This window comes from Pipistrellus hanaki, assembly GCF_964339955.1.
Source record: "Pipistrellus hanaki genome assembly, chromosome: 14".
NCBI classification, from domain to species: domain Eukaryota; kingdom Metazoa; phylum Chordata; class Mammalia; order Chiroptera; family Vespertilionidae; genus Pipistrellus; species Pipistrellus hanaki.
Window position 1 is genome coordinate 39,872,705 of NC_140516.1, and position 16,764 is coordinate 39,889,468.

Sequence of the window (16,764 nt, forward strand, 5' to 3'; positions counted from 1 at the left end):
TCTGCCAGCCTGGGTGAAGTACCACCATTAGGAAAGGCTTGGTCGTGAGGGCAGGCGCGGTGGAGAGGGAGGAGCTAACAGGAGAGAACACAGTCCTGTTACCCAGGCTCACCTATCGGTGCTTCATCGGCGTCAGATGCTGCGCTAAGCACTCCATCCGTTATCTTATTTTGCATCTTCATCAGCCCCAGGAGGTGGTACCTTTATTATCTGCCTTTTGCAGGTAAGGAATCTTTGACCTAAAAATGAGAAGCGGTGGGGAAAGTGGTGACGTGAAAATTTTAGCAGAAAGTGAACTCTTCATTTGACGATCCTCGAGTAGCTGCCATGTTTGTTCTGGGCGTTATTATGGGAGGACATATACGAATGAATGAAATCTCAGATGGTGGTCGGGATGGGATGAGGTAAATGTGAGCTGAAGTATTTAACTGGAGAAGAAGAGATTTAAGGAGAGCATACTGTCTTTGAGCTTTTAAGGGCAGGGAACAAAAGCTCCATAGAGTGAAGGGGGACTGTCATCTGAAGCTGGGGGGGCAGCTGGTAGATCGTCCCATAGCTGAAGGGTGGGACCGGCTGAGGGCAGCTGCTCTGTGGGAGCATCTGTCAGGACTCATTGCAAAGAGGAGCTGACCTTCAGGTGGGAGAACTGGTCCCCTCCAGTCCTAGGACACAGTGCACCTCAGGACTGTCCGGTGTGGGCACCAGTTCATAGCTGTGGGCTAGATTGGAAAAGCAAACATGAAAGAGGCTTGGCAAGGGGGCAGGTCTTATTTTAAATGAAATCTGTGTTAAAAGCAGTGGTAAACCTGCATTTAAGAGCAACATCACTTAGACGTACTGACCTGTCTGTCGCACTGAAGAATCACACAGCACCTAAAGCAACTTAACCAAACCTCTCTAAAGGGTTTACTGTCTCCTCGTGTTGAGAATCTCAGACTGCCTGCTGGAGTCAGAGACAAAGATAATGGCTTTGGCTGGGAGTTAGGGTGTAATCCCTTTAAAACATTCTGATTCATGAACATCCTCAAGAGTCCTTTGCTTTTGCTTCTGGCTTGGGCTGTGCCTCCCTGGGTTGTGCGTTCAGTCCTGACGGGGTGTGCGCCGCAGGGCCTGTGCTGGCAGAGACGGGAGGACGGTCCCGCCCTCGGACAGGTGACCCCCATGGAATCCGCCGAATGGAGAAGCAGCGAGCTCCTGGGGGCGGCGTCAGGCAGGAGTGGGTTAAGCTTGTCTGCTAATGACTTCCATCTTATTATCTGGAAAACACCGGGCTGCCTTTACTGCTTGTAGCGACCTCACTCAGGAAGTGGCCGGGTGTTGTTGTTTCTCTCCATTTCCAGGTGAAAACAAGTCCCCTCCTCGGCCATGCGGCTTGAATCACTCGGACTCTCTCAGTCGAAGTGACCGGATGGATGCCATCACACCTTCGCTGGGGAGCAGCAACAATCAGCTCAACTCTTCCTTCCTCCAAGTCTACATCCCAGACTACTCAGTGCGCGCCCTTTCCGATCTCCAGTTCGTTAAGGTAAGAGCAGCAGGAGCCGCTTGGCTGGACCTGGAAGTTCGAGGTCAGATCCACAGCCAGCCGTTTGGCGTCCCAGCCCCTCCACTGAGCCCCCTGTCCTCCTGGGTGCCCTGCCTCCAGCTCCTGTGCCCAGGACTCAGGTGGGGAAACACATGCATGTCCTGGGCTCTCCCTGCCCAATGAGCTGCCAGGTCAGATGTGGCCGTGTGAGGGGCTGAGAGCTGGAGACCTAAGAGACAGAATCAACCTCTCACCGGTCTTCACGGGCTCGGACTCCAGAGACTCGCCTGGTCCTGACAGGGCAGAGGCCGGAGACTCGGAAGACTGGCCAGGAAGGAGGGGAAGAGCCCTCCACTCACCTCCTGCCCTGGGACAGGCTCCTGTCCTTAGTCTGAAGTAAAGACGCCTCTCGGAGGACAAGCCAGCTTTAGCTGATGGAAGCCTACCTCTGCTTTCTAATCTTTGGGAAACTTTGAAATAAAGTTTGGAAATGGCTTAAATCAGTAAAAACTGACTTGCTTACCAGAGTCAACTTGAACTTAAAAAAAAAAAAAAAAAAAAAAAAGTGGCTCCGCTTGGCTCCTGGGAGCATGCCTGCGCCTCCCGCCCCCCTCGCCCCGGGACCCTCCCTCTCCCTTCCTCTCTCCCTCTCCAAGGGCCCTCGTCCTGCCTCTGTAACTCGTTTCCTGAGCCCATTCCTCCTCCAGCTCACTTCCTCCCCTCTACCACCTCTGTGACTTTCCAAATAAATGTTCTCTGATCGAAAGACAAGTGGCTCAGTTTGTCCTCCAGGATGACTTTCTCCCAACTTAGGGGCCTTTCGGGGACTTAATGTGTTAACACGATGTCCAGGCAAGAGAGCCTAAAACTAAGCATTATCTTGGTTTGTTTTCTGTACCATCTTCCGGCCCCAGATCTCAAGACAGCAATACCAAAATGCCTTGATGGCGTCCCGGATGGACAAAACTCCTCAGTCTTCGGACAGTGAAAACACTAAAATTGAATTGACTCTTACGGAGCTGCACGACGGGTTGCCAGACGAGACGGCCAACCTGCTCAATGAACAGAACTGTGTGACGCACACCAAGGCCAACCACAGCCTACACAACGAAGGCGCCATCTAGGGCGCCCCTAGGCCCCTCCCCCCACACCCTGGGCCCGGCCGCGTGGCCTCGCCCGCCCGACAGTGAATCCCATTAGTGTGAGCTTGTGTGCCATGCTGCGTCCTGCAACATCCTGAGACCAAAGACTTTGTCCCCTCCCTGGAAGCAGCAGAGGAGGCCGGTGAGGGCAGGAGCGGACACGAGGGCTGGGGTTTGGCGTTTGAGATTTTGGAAATGAACTTCCACCCAAATAGAATCATGTTTATTTTTTCAGCTGTACCTTTTATTATTCACTCTCCTCCTCCTCCTCTGATTTGCATGAAGTTGAAAATTGTTGGGATTTTTCTTTTTTTCAAGAGATCATGTTTTTAGAATGTCTTTTGCAGAGTTTTAAGTTGTCCTGCCTGAACTCTGCCGTGACCCCCATGATGTGACCCCAGTAGGATGGACTTGCCCCTCCAGGGCCTTCCGTGGCCCCCTTCCTCTGCGCCCCAGTGGGTGGCGCTGTCGAACGTGAAGGACGAAGGAAGAAAGCCTTGCTGCGCGGACCTGCCGAGTCTGGGACGTTGCTGGTGGAGCCTGCACGGGGACCTGCAGCCGCCCCCGAGCTCAGTGTTGTTCTAAGTTAATGTTTAACTGTGTCCCTTTCCCTCCGAAAGGTCTAACATGTGCTTGGAATGTGATTCTGCTCCACTCTTAAGGAATTTTTATCACCAAAATGAATGTTAATGAATTTTAAGCCCATGGTTTATCATTGGCAAGAGGCAAGGTGACTTCCTCCCAACGTCCCACAGCCTGGCATCTCGGGCGGCCAGGCTGCCTCCCCGCCCGCTCTTGTTGGCCCGAAATGCTGCTACACGGATGCCAAATGGAGACCGTCCACGGGGCCGCCGAGGAGACACGCGTGTGGAGCTCGGGCTCCTCCCTCCCGCTGGGTGTGCTTGTCGGGAAGGGGTTGGGCCTCCGGCTGTGCTGTGCCCACACCCAGAGGCGTCTCTAAGTCCATGTGTCTAAAGGAGGGCACTTCAGGGACTGCCAGCCCCTGCCCCTTCCCAGGGAGCCAACTGTCCCTCTTCCCCTGTGTCCCTGGGCCCGTGGGGCCCGGTCGTGGCTGTGTCCCTGCCCGAGGGCCTGTGCCTCCCGGCTCAGACGTGGCCACGCCAGAGAGGCCGCCTCTCCGGGGATTCGGAAACCAAATGTGTGCTGGGGCCATCCCATGTGTGTGTCTGTCTGACTTTAATACCAAATCCATCGCGTGTAGTGAGATTAATGTCAGGAGGTGTTACTTGAGGGACTCATTCTTAACTGTCTGGTCTGTGTTTTAAGTGTTAGCCGAGGGATGTGTGCATTTTGTTGGCAACATTCAACCCTGAAGTGAGTTCCTACTGACTGGCTTTCTAATGGAAACGTCTGTCCGCGCCGCCTCCAGCCACTGCCCACGAGGTTAGCGTTGTCTCCGGGGCCCCGTTTCCTTCTCCCTCGGGGAGGGCTGCCCAGGGCTCCGAGGGCGGGCGGCTCCGCGGAGTGACCAGCCGCGTGCTGGCGAGCAGAGTGGTGTCTCCGGTGCCAGATGCACACTTGGCGAGAATTTCCTCTGGGTTTCAGTCTTGGAGTGTCTTCCTCATTCGGTGCCAAGCCCTAGTGAGGGACGTGCTGGCCTCGCCTTGTGGTAGAGGGTCTCGGGGGTGGGTACCCCCTAAGGGGCCCCTGTGGCCTGCTGGCCCCAACCTGCCACCATGGGATGGAGCCTTGCGCTATGTTGGGGGGGGGGGGTAGGGGTCGGGGAGGCATCTTTGATCTGAGTTTAAATCTTTAAGACGCATCTAGCCGAGTGCAACCCAGTGTGACGGGAACTGGACTGTGTGTAGGGTGTGCAGACATGAATGTCCCTGAAGTGGAGCCTGGGCCGTGCTGGGCAGGAGCATCTCCCCGGAGCCATGCCCCTCGGCCCGGCCAGCACTGGCCTTCGCTGTGGCCTGGGGAGCCCAGCCGAGGCTCCTCTGGCCCTGAGGATCCTGGCCCCTCAGCCTCCCCCGGCCGGCCTCCTTCTCCACACAGCCCGTCCCGGGGCCCTGCTACAGCCGGAAGGAGCTCTGCAGTCAGTCACTGTGTGGGGTCTTTTCAGAGCCCCCCCCCCCCCAATTCCTTTTATGACCCTAAAGCTCAGTGAGAGTCGGAAAGGATTGAGTGCAGCTGCTGCCTCCTTGACCTCAGGGAGAAGCAGAGCTTCTTAATTCCTTACCTGCTCAGCACGGGGCTCCGTCCTCTGTGAAGGCGCCGGCAGGGCTGGCTTTGCACGGGCTCCGAGGATGGGGTTTAACCTCCCTGTGCGTTCCTATAAACCACTCTCTTAACCGTTCACACAGTTTTATAACAGAGAATAAGGAATCATTCCTGTCTGGCCCCGAAAGGCACGGAGGTTAGCAGTGGCTATGGTGACATCTGCTTCGGGGAATGCTCAAGGCCCTTCCAATAACAGGCTTCTTTCCCAGGCCCCTCCCCGGGAAGGGACTCAGGCTGTAGGAGTGCTCGCTCCCTGCCTCCCTGGGCAGCGGGAGAACGACTCTGGGCCAGAAGGTCTGTCCAGTCCCCGTCTGGGAAGGAAGCGGGAGCGGGGCAGGGGACAGACAGTTCCGATCGCGTGTGCAGTGGCCAGTCCTGAGCACCCGCGGCGCGTCCTGGGGCTGTGCAGTGGAAGCCTGGAGGGGGCGCTGTGGCAGGTGCAGGTCCTGGTCCTGAATTCCGCCGAAGCCCTTGTCGGACCCAGGGCCTCTCCCTCCATGGCCTCCGTGGCCCCTGCTGTGGAACCTCTTCCTACACAGCCTCCCTGGTTCCCTAAAGGTTCAAACGGAACTGGATTGAATATCCAGATGTTCCCAGGACTGTCAGCTTTTTTTATAAAGGAAAGTGGCTTTTTACCTACTGCCTTAGAGGTTCTCTCCCTTTATTTCCCTGTTTTATATCATCAGGAATGTCCAATATCATGTACTTAAACTCTTAGAAAAACAAACCTTTAAGATTTGTTCCTGGATATTGGGTGCTAATCAACTAGCACATGCCTTGAATTCTCACAGAGTTTGGATTTGAAAGGGCACCCCGTTCAGCTCTGTTCCTCCTCCCTCACTTCCCAGGCTGACATAGTTGGTGGGAGGGAGCAGGGCCTCTGACTATTTTCTACAGTTATTTCAAGGAACTTGTGTGCAAATGTGGAGTCCAGAACTCCACACCATCAATATGAAACATTTACTGTGAATACATGACCTGTGCTATCCCAAGACCATATGACGAAAGGACCAGCCTTTTCAGTCTAGGAAAATAGATACAAGTAGAAATTCATTTTCCATAGACAGTGAAGCAACAGGTATTTGGGCTAAGCAGGGATCATGAACTTCTGCCCTCAGATTCTCAGGTTGAGAGGCAGACCTAAGTAGCCATGGCTGATTGAGCATGTGTGTGGCTGGTCAGAAACAAAAAACCCACCGTCATCTTCTGAAAGCCAGCCGGGGACCTGCGACCATCTCCCCCTTTTCTGGGCCAGGAGACCAAGATGCCTCCCGTGTTCCCAGGGGTGAGCCCGGCAGAGGCCTGACCTTGGCTGGCACAGGGAGGTGTTCACCTTGTTCCCTGGGATTGCAAGCAGGAGGCCACCAGAGAGGGTTGGCTTGGTGCACATCGCATGACCCACACTCCCGGCCGCCAAGGCCTGGGACAGCTCCCCTTGTTTCTCTTGCAAGGCGAGGACGCCAAGGCTGAGCGGCAGTGCAGGTGTGCGGCTTGGTCAGTGCTCTTTCCTGCTGAGGTCACAGGTCTTGTCTGGGGTCAGATTTCATTCTGATTTGTTCTGTTCTGGGTGGGTGGCAGGTTAGCCCAGAATTAGGGGGGACTTAGTTCAGCATGGAAGTGACTTGGGGATTCAGAAACCTTTCTGATGTAAATTTACCAGTGGGCAACCTGCTCGGTTTTTATAACTCAGGGCCACTTGCTGATCTTTATCTTCTCATATTTCTGTTGTATTCAAGTGGGCTGATAGGAGAGGTAGTCCAGAAAATTCTGAGCGGAGAGGTTCGTTGTCTTGTTTGGGGGTGAATGGCGGCGCCCAGGCCCAGCCTGCTGATGTTACCATCCCAGCAGGGCCTTCATTCCTGCTGCAGCAAATGCTTTCTTGCAGGTTTTGTTTTGTTTTGTTTTCCCTGTTGTCTGGTCAGCCCTGAGGGCAGTGGGGGAGGAGATGGCAGTTCATGGCAACAGCAGAGCTTGGAGCAGCTTTTCTCCCACAGCTTTTCCTTTTTTGCTTCTTAGATCTCAGTGGTTGGCTCAGCTCCAGTAAGCTTTCTCTCAGGATGTGCTAGAGCCACTGACATCATCTCATTAGAATTGTCTTAAATAGCTTTTGATGGGAAATAACCAGGCTGTTCTTGAAGCAACATGACAATTAAGGTTCTAGTGGCACAAGAGTAGAATTCTAGGTATTTGTATGCCAAGGTTCCGATGTACACAGAGCCGGCATGTACTCTCTGACTTGAGTGAATACATGTTTTCTATTTTTAATACCTAGGAGTGTTTTAAACATGACCAAATTGGAAGAATGATGGGAGTACCGACTTGCCTCCTTTGGCAGGCCAGCTTCTGGCATTTGCCAACCCACATCTGACTGACGTGGAGTCACTAGAAAGGGATTCTTTTGGGGCCAGACTCCTCTTCAAACTCACCCTAGAGAGGACTATCAGATGGACCAGGGGGGCTTGGGTGCCTTCGTGTTGGAGTCAGGCCCCTTGGATAGGAACGGCTGGTCTCAGACTCCCAGAGCGGAAAGGAATGGGGAGATTAAGGCCTCAGGACTCTCACTCTGCAGAGTCCCGGCCTAGCTTCTGACTCATTACCGCTGTGTCTGAAGTCTACTGTGAAGGTAGAGTGTATCAGTCCATTGATCTTCCTTGTTTCTGGAGTCCTTCAAATTCACAAATGTATATGCTCTGTTTTATATTATTTATTATGTACATATTTCTCTACTGTTAGTACATTGTCTGTGACTGAGATCTGTTCTGGAGCCCCTCATCCAGAGTTCTGTTGTCCCTTCAAGTGGGTGAGAAGGCAGCAATTTTGTTTTTGTTTTGTCTTAAAACGGGCTGCTGCTCTTATGTTGGTCTTAATGTCCCCGGCCCCTTTTATTGGGACCTCTATTCCTATGACCAGTGTCTGGGATGAGGGTGGAGGCAGGTTTCTCACTGTGGCAGGGCCTCTCTGGTACCTCTGAGATACTTTAATATAGAGGTGGTTTCCTAGCCACTAGTTCTATTCTCTAGTAGTATGGCTGTGAGATCAGAGCCTCCTTCCTCCCTTCAAAGCCAGGGCAGTAATGGCCTCTTAATTCCCACCCTTGGATTATAGAATTCATCTCTCTGGAGCCTGCCCATTTGGGTTGCTAGTATGCCTTTTTTTGGTTTCGAGTCCCAATGCCAACATTGCCTTGGCCCTCGAAAAAGACCCTGCTTTGTTCTGATTTTCATTTTCCTTAGCCTTTACTCACTGTATCATAGTGCACATTTCATGCTTTTCAGCAGTGAGGCTTTCTGAACACAGTATTCAGAGCTGTGTACATAAACCTAAAGCACAAGTGACATGTACAGGTTTCATGAGCTGATTGTCATGATGAATGCCTTTTATAATTCAAATGATGTTGTAGATTTACAATCTCTCCTATTTATTTTGTACCAATTTGTAAATTTTGTGATTGTTTTAAAAGGTTTTTGTTCATTTCTATTCTATTTAGATAAATGATTTTTTCACCCTTATAGCAGGTGTGTGTTCCCTCTTTCCCTTTCATCTATGCAATACCACCCTGGGTGCCCTGCCCAATTGCTTGGCTTTACTGGTGGGAAAGTCGGAAATTGTTGTCAGCGTGGTATTTCCTTTGGATATATTATCACAAAGTTGTGTGCTACGAGTAAAGTGGCTACTAGAACCAAGTCTCCAACATATAGCCTGGTACAGCCAATTCCAGGGGGATGTCCCTTTGCAGGGATTGTAATCTCTCCCCTCAGTTTATTTTAATAAGGGCACTGAATGCACCCAAATTTGCCCCAGAAATTTGGTGCTCAGTCACTAATAACACAACCATCTGGGCAACTCTCTTAGCCAGCGGTCTGTTGACCGAGTTTGCTGACCACTGCTCTAAGCTGTTTTTTCCTAGGCAAGACTGAAGGCCTCATCCGAGCCTCTCAATTGGATCTCGAAGATGAAGCCTGCTGTGAGACCTCCCCCAGGGCGGAGAGGATGCGCAGGCTTAGAGTTACACCATCATCAGTGTGGTGAGTCGTGCTCTGGTGCTTTTGAGATTCAGGCATCAACAGCCCCTCTGTGACCCCTCTCTAGGCCACATCTTTTTGGAATCCTTGTTCCTCCACTCTGAGAAGTGAGCCTCTTATCTGGTCCCTCATTCTTCCCACCATTATTATGACATTTGTGGTCTGTTTTACTTACTACTTGTATCCTGTGGATGTAGACATTTCGGTGAAGTGCTGACAAGACTGGCTGGACACTGTCTGGCCTACCCACCATCCCAGCTCCCCGATCATCATCCCCACTCTTACAAGTGGAAGGCACATCTGTATTCCAGTGGAGCGTTACCTGCTTGGGGGCCCGTTTGCTTTGAGAAGCAGAGCGGGAAGCAAACAGGGCCAGGGCAGGGATCCTCTCCCCAACACATCCACGCCCAGGTGATTGCTCTTGGTTTTTCCTGCTTTACTCACGTTGACTAGACAAGTGCTCTGAGGAAGAGAGGTGATGAGATCTGCCTCAGCCTTCTGTCTGCGTCCATGTGCCATGTGTTAGTTCACTTCTAGGCTTTACCATGAAAAAAGCTGAGGTTTCAATTTCATTAACAAACTGTCCTCTCCAGGCGTCTTCTCAGTTCAGCATTTATGTCACAGATAGTTATCTGAGGATCTTGTAGAGGAAGTGAGTGTACAAACTGAATGACCTTTTCAGAGCTTGGAGTTGATTTCTGAGAACGTATTTGATACTTTCTGAAGGTAATTCAATTCAATCCAGATGATCCTTATTAAAGTCAAAGGTTGAATTACACTAAGTGGCCATATTATGATCTCTGAATGCATAATAATCTGGCCACTCAGTGTGTGTGTGTGTAGTCATATTATTATGCATTCAGAGGTCATCATAATCTGGCCAGTGTATATTAGCTAGAAAACTTTTGCTTTCATTATATAACTTTCATTTCAGCTCTAAGATCCTCCTATCTGTGCTCTTTCAAAGAAGTTTCAGAACGAAGGGATGATTATAGGGCCTTCCTCTGGGACAGGCCATCTCCCGGTGGATGACTGTGAGGCCTAAGGATACCAGGGAGACTCAGCTGCCAGGATTTTTTGTTAAAGTGCTTTCCTGCCAGGATAGGAGTGATGGTGAAGCACTCTAGGCCAACACAAGGAATTTTTACTCACCTGAGGGTATTTTTCCATTGATTTTTAGAGAGAGAGGGAAAGAGAAAAATTGATGTGAGAAAAACACATTAATTGGTTGTCTCCTGGTTGTCCCCTCACTAAGGCCTGGGCCGAGGAAGAGCCTATAACCGAGGTATGTGCTCTTGACTGGAATCAAACTTGGGACCCTTCTGTCCACAGGCCAACACTCTATCCACTGAGTCAAACCAGCTAGGACACAAGGCAGAAATTTTTAGATTGAGCCAGCTCCCCTACCACAGTTCTGCTACATCAGTGATTTGAGGGCAATGGGTCAAAAAATGAAGTTCCTTGCTTCAGAATACCTACCCACCCCCACATCAATTACCTTTGGTGAGAATCCTCACAGAAAGACTGGACATGTTAGGAAGGACTGGTTGGCAAATCGGCTTTCCCAGGATCTCAGGAACTTGTGAGACTTGAGAGGAGGACTTTCTCTTTCACGGGAAGAGCATGCACTTGGCTGCTTTGGCTCTTTTGTGTGTGTGTGTGGAGGGGGGGGGGGGGGAGGGGCGGGTGCGCGGGAATTTGGCCCGGACTCTTTAGACCTTGTCTACAGCCCTGGCTAGATACGACTTGGGGAGAGGGGAGCTCAGCTCAAAGGGAGAGCAAGTATTTGGGGACATACTTGTACCTTTAGCTCAAAGTAATCTGTCTAATACACTTTTTTTCTAGTGGTAAAATGGAGCAAAAATGTAATTTCTGTGTTAAAAAAACAAAGGGACCAGACCAAACACTGGTCACCTGTTTTAAGTTGGAAAATCTAAGATTACTTAAGACTTACAGTACCGGAGTCAGCAGACTTGAGATGAAATGTTCTGTTTAATTGGGAGTACTTCTTGTGTTAAAACTCTTCAAAGGGACTTAACTACTGTGTATATTTTGTTTTTGAAATTACATACCTTTGTTGGAACAAGACAGATGGTTATGGCCCTGGAATGAAGATACTGTGTCTGAGGACGGGGAAAATGGCTTAGCCAGCCAGGTTAGGTAGAAAGTTGCATTGTTCATTCCTAAACAAGGGCAGTTTTCTTTTTTGATGCACTTTCTGCTACGTCTCCATACTTGGCAGTAAGAGCAGTATGGAACGCCAGGGTCACCCTGTCCGCCTGCCTCTGCTTCCTGGTTGCTGTGCCTGTGCGTCATCTACTTGTTGGTAATAGTGCACAGTTTTTCTTGTATTTTCAAGGATGCTTAGGTAACTCCATGGTAAAGAATTCATTCTCAGGGCCTCCTAAAGTTATGTATCATTTGAAATTGTTCCATTTGAGGAATAACATTTAAAAGCTCCAGTCACCAGGAAAGAATGCCATGAGAAACCTAAGTACTGAGACATAAACTACTAAACCAAGTGAGGAATTGGGCCAGTAACTGTATGGCAATAGCTCGATCATAGTTACCATTTTTCCCACCACCAAAGAAAGATGAAATAGTTTCCATAACATGGAATGTGGACAAGGCTCTATCCTTAATGCAGACTTAGATATGCAGTTGTTTGTCTCAGGCTATTTGTGGTGAATAAGCACGGTATTTTTAAATGCTCTTGGCGGTCTTGGAAAAATTTCAGGACTTTAAACTTGTTGACAAAATAGTTATTTCTAAATCTGATTTACTTAATATCTAAACATGGACAAAGTACTTTTAAATCTGATATGTCACTGCAAGTGGCTTTATAGTGGTTGCTTAAAAATAATACTTAACATGACTAAAGGATTTGTAGCTCTAAGTTATTCTAGTTCTACTAAGAACCACTTCTAAAAGCATCTTATAAAGGGTAGCTTGAGGACCTGCTTTCTTATTTTAAGTCTCAGCAGAACTACGCATATTGTAGGAGAACATCTAAGGTCTCAACAGAGCACTAATGTTCTCACTTTAACGGACTTTTATGAAACACACCATCTGAGCTTTAACTGACGACCTTTAGAGTGAACGTGTGGGGCAGTTCTTGAGAGGAAAGGAGCAGCACTGTGCCCGACGAGCTGCTGGGTGTGTGCCGGCGTCTCTGTTCGCCTGAACGTAAGTGGTGTTTTCCAAACACCCAGGAAAGGTTCTGAAAAGTTGGGAGATCAGTCTAAAACACCTCAGGTTTTGTCTAAAACACCTCTGGTTTTAAAAAAGGGAGGTGGGGGCATGTTTTAAATTCAGCTTCCTTTAACTATTGGCAGGAGCCACTCACATTCATGTTTTAACAAGCCCAATTGCAGCTGCCTGCCCATGGCTCACTGATTCTCCAACACACTACGTTCTGGATCTTAGACTTTTATGGAATGTGAGCTCTTTAAAATACATTTTGGTGGTCCTTAAGTTGTAACCATCAGTGGCATTCTTATTCCTTATTCCAATTGTGTTTTTCATTTCTCTGTCTTTGGACCCATTGCCAGAGAGACATCTGACTAAAAAGAGTATTACATAGGTAAGATCTTACGTGGACAATACAAAAAGTGGGGTAAATTAAAGCAAACTGCTCATGTTGGTCCTTGTAAAGGGCAGGTATGTAAATTTACTCTTATAAGTTAGCTCTATAGTTACAATAACTCACTTAAAAATTCTTTGGCTTTGTGAAAGTTTAAGACCATGTGTAACCTGGGCAATATCTCTATCTTAAGTGAGAATAATTAATAGCTGGGGTGACCATATATACATTCTCCAAAATTCAAAGCAAAGACAGTATCTAATTGCTATTTGCAATTCTTTAAAAGTAGAATATATTCCTAATACAATAGATCCCAGTTAGAATGTATGTTTCTTGACATGACAGTATAAAGCCACAGATATTTAAAGCAGTGAGTTAATACGGCATTAGTTAAATTACTGTGTTTCCTACTATATAATTTCAAAAAAAGGAAAGGAAAAAAGCCTTATCTCATAGTCCTATACCAAAATAAATTTTCCATGAGAAAATTGAGGCCTATTTACATGCTATCAATTTAACAATTAACCATGCTAGACTATATTTTAGGGGGGAGTGTCAAATTGATGTCACTAAATTAATCTAAACCCAACAGTTATGACAGCTGTGCTACAGAAGAGGTCAAAGTCAGTATTAGAAATATTATACTTTATTGAGTTCTAGAGCAACTAATTGACCCTTCCATGTTGACCAATGACATAAGAATGAAGGAAAAAGTTAGGAGTCTACACCATTGTACTGGGATAATACCCCTTTCCCTAGTGTATACAGTAATGATCCATTCTTGTTCAAGACAAGAAGTGATTTTTGGGATTCTGAAGTGAAATCATTCACACTGATTGTGCCCTCTGCTTTTGTAAAGTTTTGGCTTTCAGAGCCCACGTCCTATCTTCTACAGCTTGACAATGAAACTCAGCACTCAACTTGAGAGGACAGAGAAAGCTGGAATTCAGTAGCACAAGCCACACAATGTAGCCCATACCAGTGAATTACTCAGTTATGCTGTAATATAAAAAGTTCCTCCTTTTCTTTTGGGGGGCCTGTTCCTTTGTCCTCTTTCAACTAAATTCTTTCTATAGATCTGTCCCAGATGAGAAGATTGTTCTTTGAAAAGAAAAAAACAAAAAAGCTTATCAATCATAGAACTATAGAAAGATGAAACTTTTGCCTCAAAATGAAACTGCTGCAGTCCATTCCAGATCAGCCCTACAGCAAGCAGGGAACACAAGGAACTTTGACCTAAACAGAAGACTACATTTGATCCTGGAAACAATGTATTCTCCACTGACATACAATACTATGTAATGCACTGAAAAAGATGGATTTTGGAGTAAGAGCACAATTTGTAACATAACAGCATTTTTGGATCACCTCTTCCATTATCTTCCTCCTTCCACCTGAGACACTTAACAGACTGATGATGAAACAAGACAAGGAAACAGTGTCACAAGCCACAACGGAGCCATCTTCATGCAATTCAGCCCAGCTTTTACCCTTCCTTTTTCCTAATACAGACTCCATTATAATTATAAACCATCTGTAAAGAGTGTAGACACACAAAACTAAAACAAGTATCTCCCTACGATTAGAATTGTCTTAAGGGCTTCAGAAACTCTTCAGATATACCTTTGATGGAATGCCCCCCCACTCCCGCTAGGACCCAAGCAGGGACATGGTCTGCTCCTGTGAGTCCTGCCAGAACTGGTTTAATGGGTGTTCAGCATTTTGGTTTTTGTTCTTATTCTTCCTCTTCTTCCTCCTCTTCATCATCATCTTCATCATGGCAGTGTGTGATTTCCTGGGGGGCCAGTGGGAATAGGTTGGGGGGTTTAATCTCACTAATTGACCGTGTCAACTGGTGCCGCTTGTAGTCAGTATCTTTGAAATCCACTGAAGTACGGTTCCGAGTGGCGAGCGGGGACTCCATCTCATTGATATCTACATGGGTGTGTTCCACCGTAGATTCATGAGGCATCTAGAACAAAGTCATAGTTCAAAGTCATAGGTTCAGAGAGCAGTTGGAGCTATTTCCCAAATCCTAACCTCTCTGGTTCAAAGATGCTTTAATGATGCTATCACAATTCCAGTAAGTGCACTGCATCATTAACATTACAAACGTGCACGGTCTTCCTTTTGACTAATGTTACTTGAAAACTTTCCACTCCCAACACTGCTCCACCATGTGGGTGCAGAAAGAGTATGTCCATTTCCGCAGGCTCCAGCAATCTGAGTGCCATTAATCAACCAGGCAATATTAAATATGCTTTCAGTGTTGGGCTTTTCTAAAGCGTATGACTGCCCAGGTTTATCACACAAGCATAAAGTATGAAATGATCCAACAGCAAATGATTCAGGAGCCCAGGCAAATAAGGTAACAGGATGCGCATTATACAGAGGGCAGCCATAACTATCCCATACCTTGTATTTACAGTGTTCACCAGCAGATAAATCATTGAGTTCCAATCTACTTTTAAAATAATGTCATGAGCTTTCCACTAGCATTTGGTTGAAGAGGTTAATGATCAGCTGCCTGCCACCTGTGTAAAGAGCCTTTTCTGAGTCACTGGTGTTCTGGCTGAGCTAAGGTTGAGCTTAGCAGTCCAGTTTTTGACGATTTCTATTTTTCCATCTTCCTAAAAGCACTGCTCCACAGTGAGCTGCTCCACTTTCCCACTCTTCCTAGCTTAGAAATCAGATGAACTCTAAGCTTTCTCTTGAGTTTGTTTCTTTAAGCTTTTCTATTGACTATTTCAGTTTGGTGATCACTACTGCATGGATACAATTCTTAGCAATGGTCTAGCCCACACAGTTTATTCCTTCTTGATTCTCTAGTTCTTATTTTAAAATATCTTCAGCCTCGTGTGTACACTTTCCAGCAAAAATTTTAAATGCTACTTTGATTGTATTCACTTAAGTTCCAGGAAAGTGGTGGCAACTTCTCTCACAGATCGGGGAAGCTTCCCGACCTAGTTAAGCTTAGTGACTTCTAAGAGCTCCTCTCCCTCTGTAGGTGGCCATGCAGAGAGCTGTCTATCATGGACCAGAGGCCAACCCAGTTTAGGTACTGAAGTACTTACTTCCTGGAACTCCCTAAAGCTGCCTACCCTCTTCTTTCTCAATCCTCAACACTGTGCCCAAATCATGTACTATAGCTTGAAACTGGGTAAAATGAGAGAAGAGAGCCTTATTTCCTTTCTCACAGCAAAAGCAGTCCTGAAACACAGATCACATTTCATAGGAATATTAAAACCACATTGCTCTCATTTAGTGCGAACAAAAGAGGAAAGACTCCTTTTTGTGCAACCCACCCTTGGTCTCTGTGCACATTAGAAAGGAATAATGCCAACTTCTCTGGTGCCATCCACAGTATGTTAACTGTAGAACTGTAACCGTAGCTTACAGCTGCACTGACTCACCAAGACGTGGGCAGCTCTGAAGAGGTAGCTGAACGGGTAATACAGCAGGTTGATGAAAGATGCGGCGTAGAGGTCAGCATAACGCATCACCTGGCTGGCAAAGAGGGTTTGCCGGGAGCCACTGCGAAACAGGCTTCCCATCATCCCATAGCACATGTCCATGTCATGAGTTACTTTCTAAATTAAAGAATAAAACTGTCAGCTCATTCAAAAACATTTGTGCACCAGCTAAGTGCCAGTCCCTGTACAAAATGAGAAATACGAAAAATCACTTAAACTTTATTTTGCAAGTTTTCTCCCAAATCCCATTTGGATACCTTAATACGTCTCTGGATGGAGCTAATGTCTGGGCGCTCATTGCTGCTGCTGTCAAGGTGCCTGGAGACAAATGAGAAATCCAATGAAAATCTCTCTAGAAAGGATATCTTATACCTATGGGATTCCCAAAAAGGTAGGGAAGTTTTAGGGGAAAAACTTACTTGTAGAGTTCAGCCAAGAAAATATCCAAGCTCTGAAGCTCTTCAAAAAGCGCTTGTTATGGTTTGGAAGGAAAATGAAAATATTTTAGATAAAAAGCATCATTTTTTTTATTACTGCTGAAACTACATTTAAAAAGGTTGCAGATATATGACTGAAAAGTAAAGCCACAGGTGAGTGTGTAAAATAACTTCCCTGCCCCCTTCAGTAAAACCTCTGCTACCCGGCCTGCGCTCTGGTAGCAGATGAACATCAGTGTTTCCTCTGCCTTTTTTCTACTGACTCACCGCTGACCACAACTCTTCCAACTGGATACTGAGTCTAAGCTTACAAAGTGCCAATTCACACCCCATCTCAG

At 47.4% G+C, this 16,764-nt stretch overlaps 2 protein-coding genes across 14 annotated transcripts in view; one reads left to right on the plus strand and one right to left on the minus strand.

Moving 5' to 3' along the window:
- The window catches only part of CNNM2 (cyclin and CBS domain divalent metal cation transport mediator 2), a 96,861-nt gene extending 93,494 nt beyond the window's left edge, over positions 1-3,367 (plus strand). For both annotated transcript variants that reach the window (XM_084903838.1, XM_084903839.1), the window contains 2 exons: positions 1,341-1,525; positions 2,440-3,367. In XM_084903838.1, the coding sequence (XP_084759964.1) occupies positions 1,341-1,525; positions 2,440-2,649 (395 nt within the window). In that variant the 3' untranslated portion in view covers positions 2,650-3,367. The remainder of the gene's footprint in view (positions 1-1,340; positions 1,526-2,439) is intronic.
- A 9,779-nt stretch (positions 3,368-13,146) lies between these two features.
- The window catches only part of NT5C2 (5'-nucleotidase, cytosolic II), a 108,911-nt gene continuing 105,293 nt past the window's right edge, over positions 13,147-16,764 (minus strand). For all 12 annotated transcript variants that reach the window (XM_084903855.1, XM_084903853.1, XM_084903854.1 and 9 more), the window contains 4 exons: positions 16,409-16,460; positions 16,247-16,307; positions 15,930-16,106; positions 13,147-14,488 (listed from right to left, as the gene is read on the minus strand). In XM_084903855.1, coding sequence (XP_084759981.1) covers positions 14,252-14,488; positions 15,930-16,106; positions 16,247-16,307; positions 16,409-16,460 — 527 coding nt within the window. In that variant the 3' untranslated portion in view covers positions 13,147-14,251. The remainder of the gene's footprint in view (positions 14,489-15,929; positions 16,107-16,246; positions 16,308-16,408; positions 16,461-16,764) is intronic.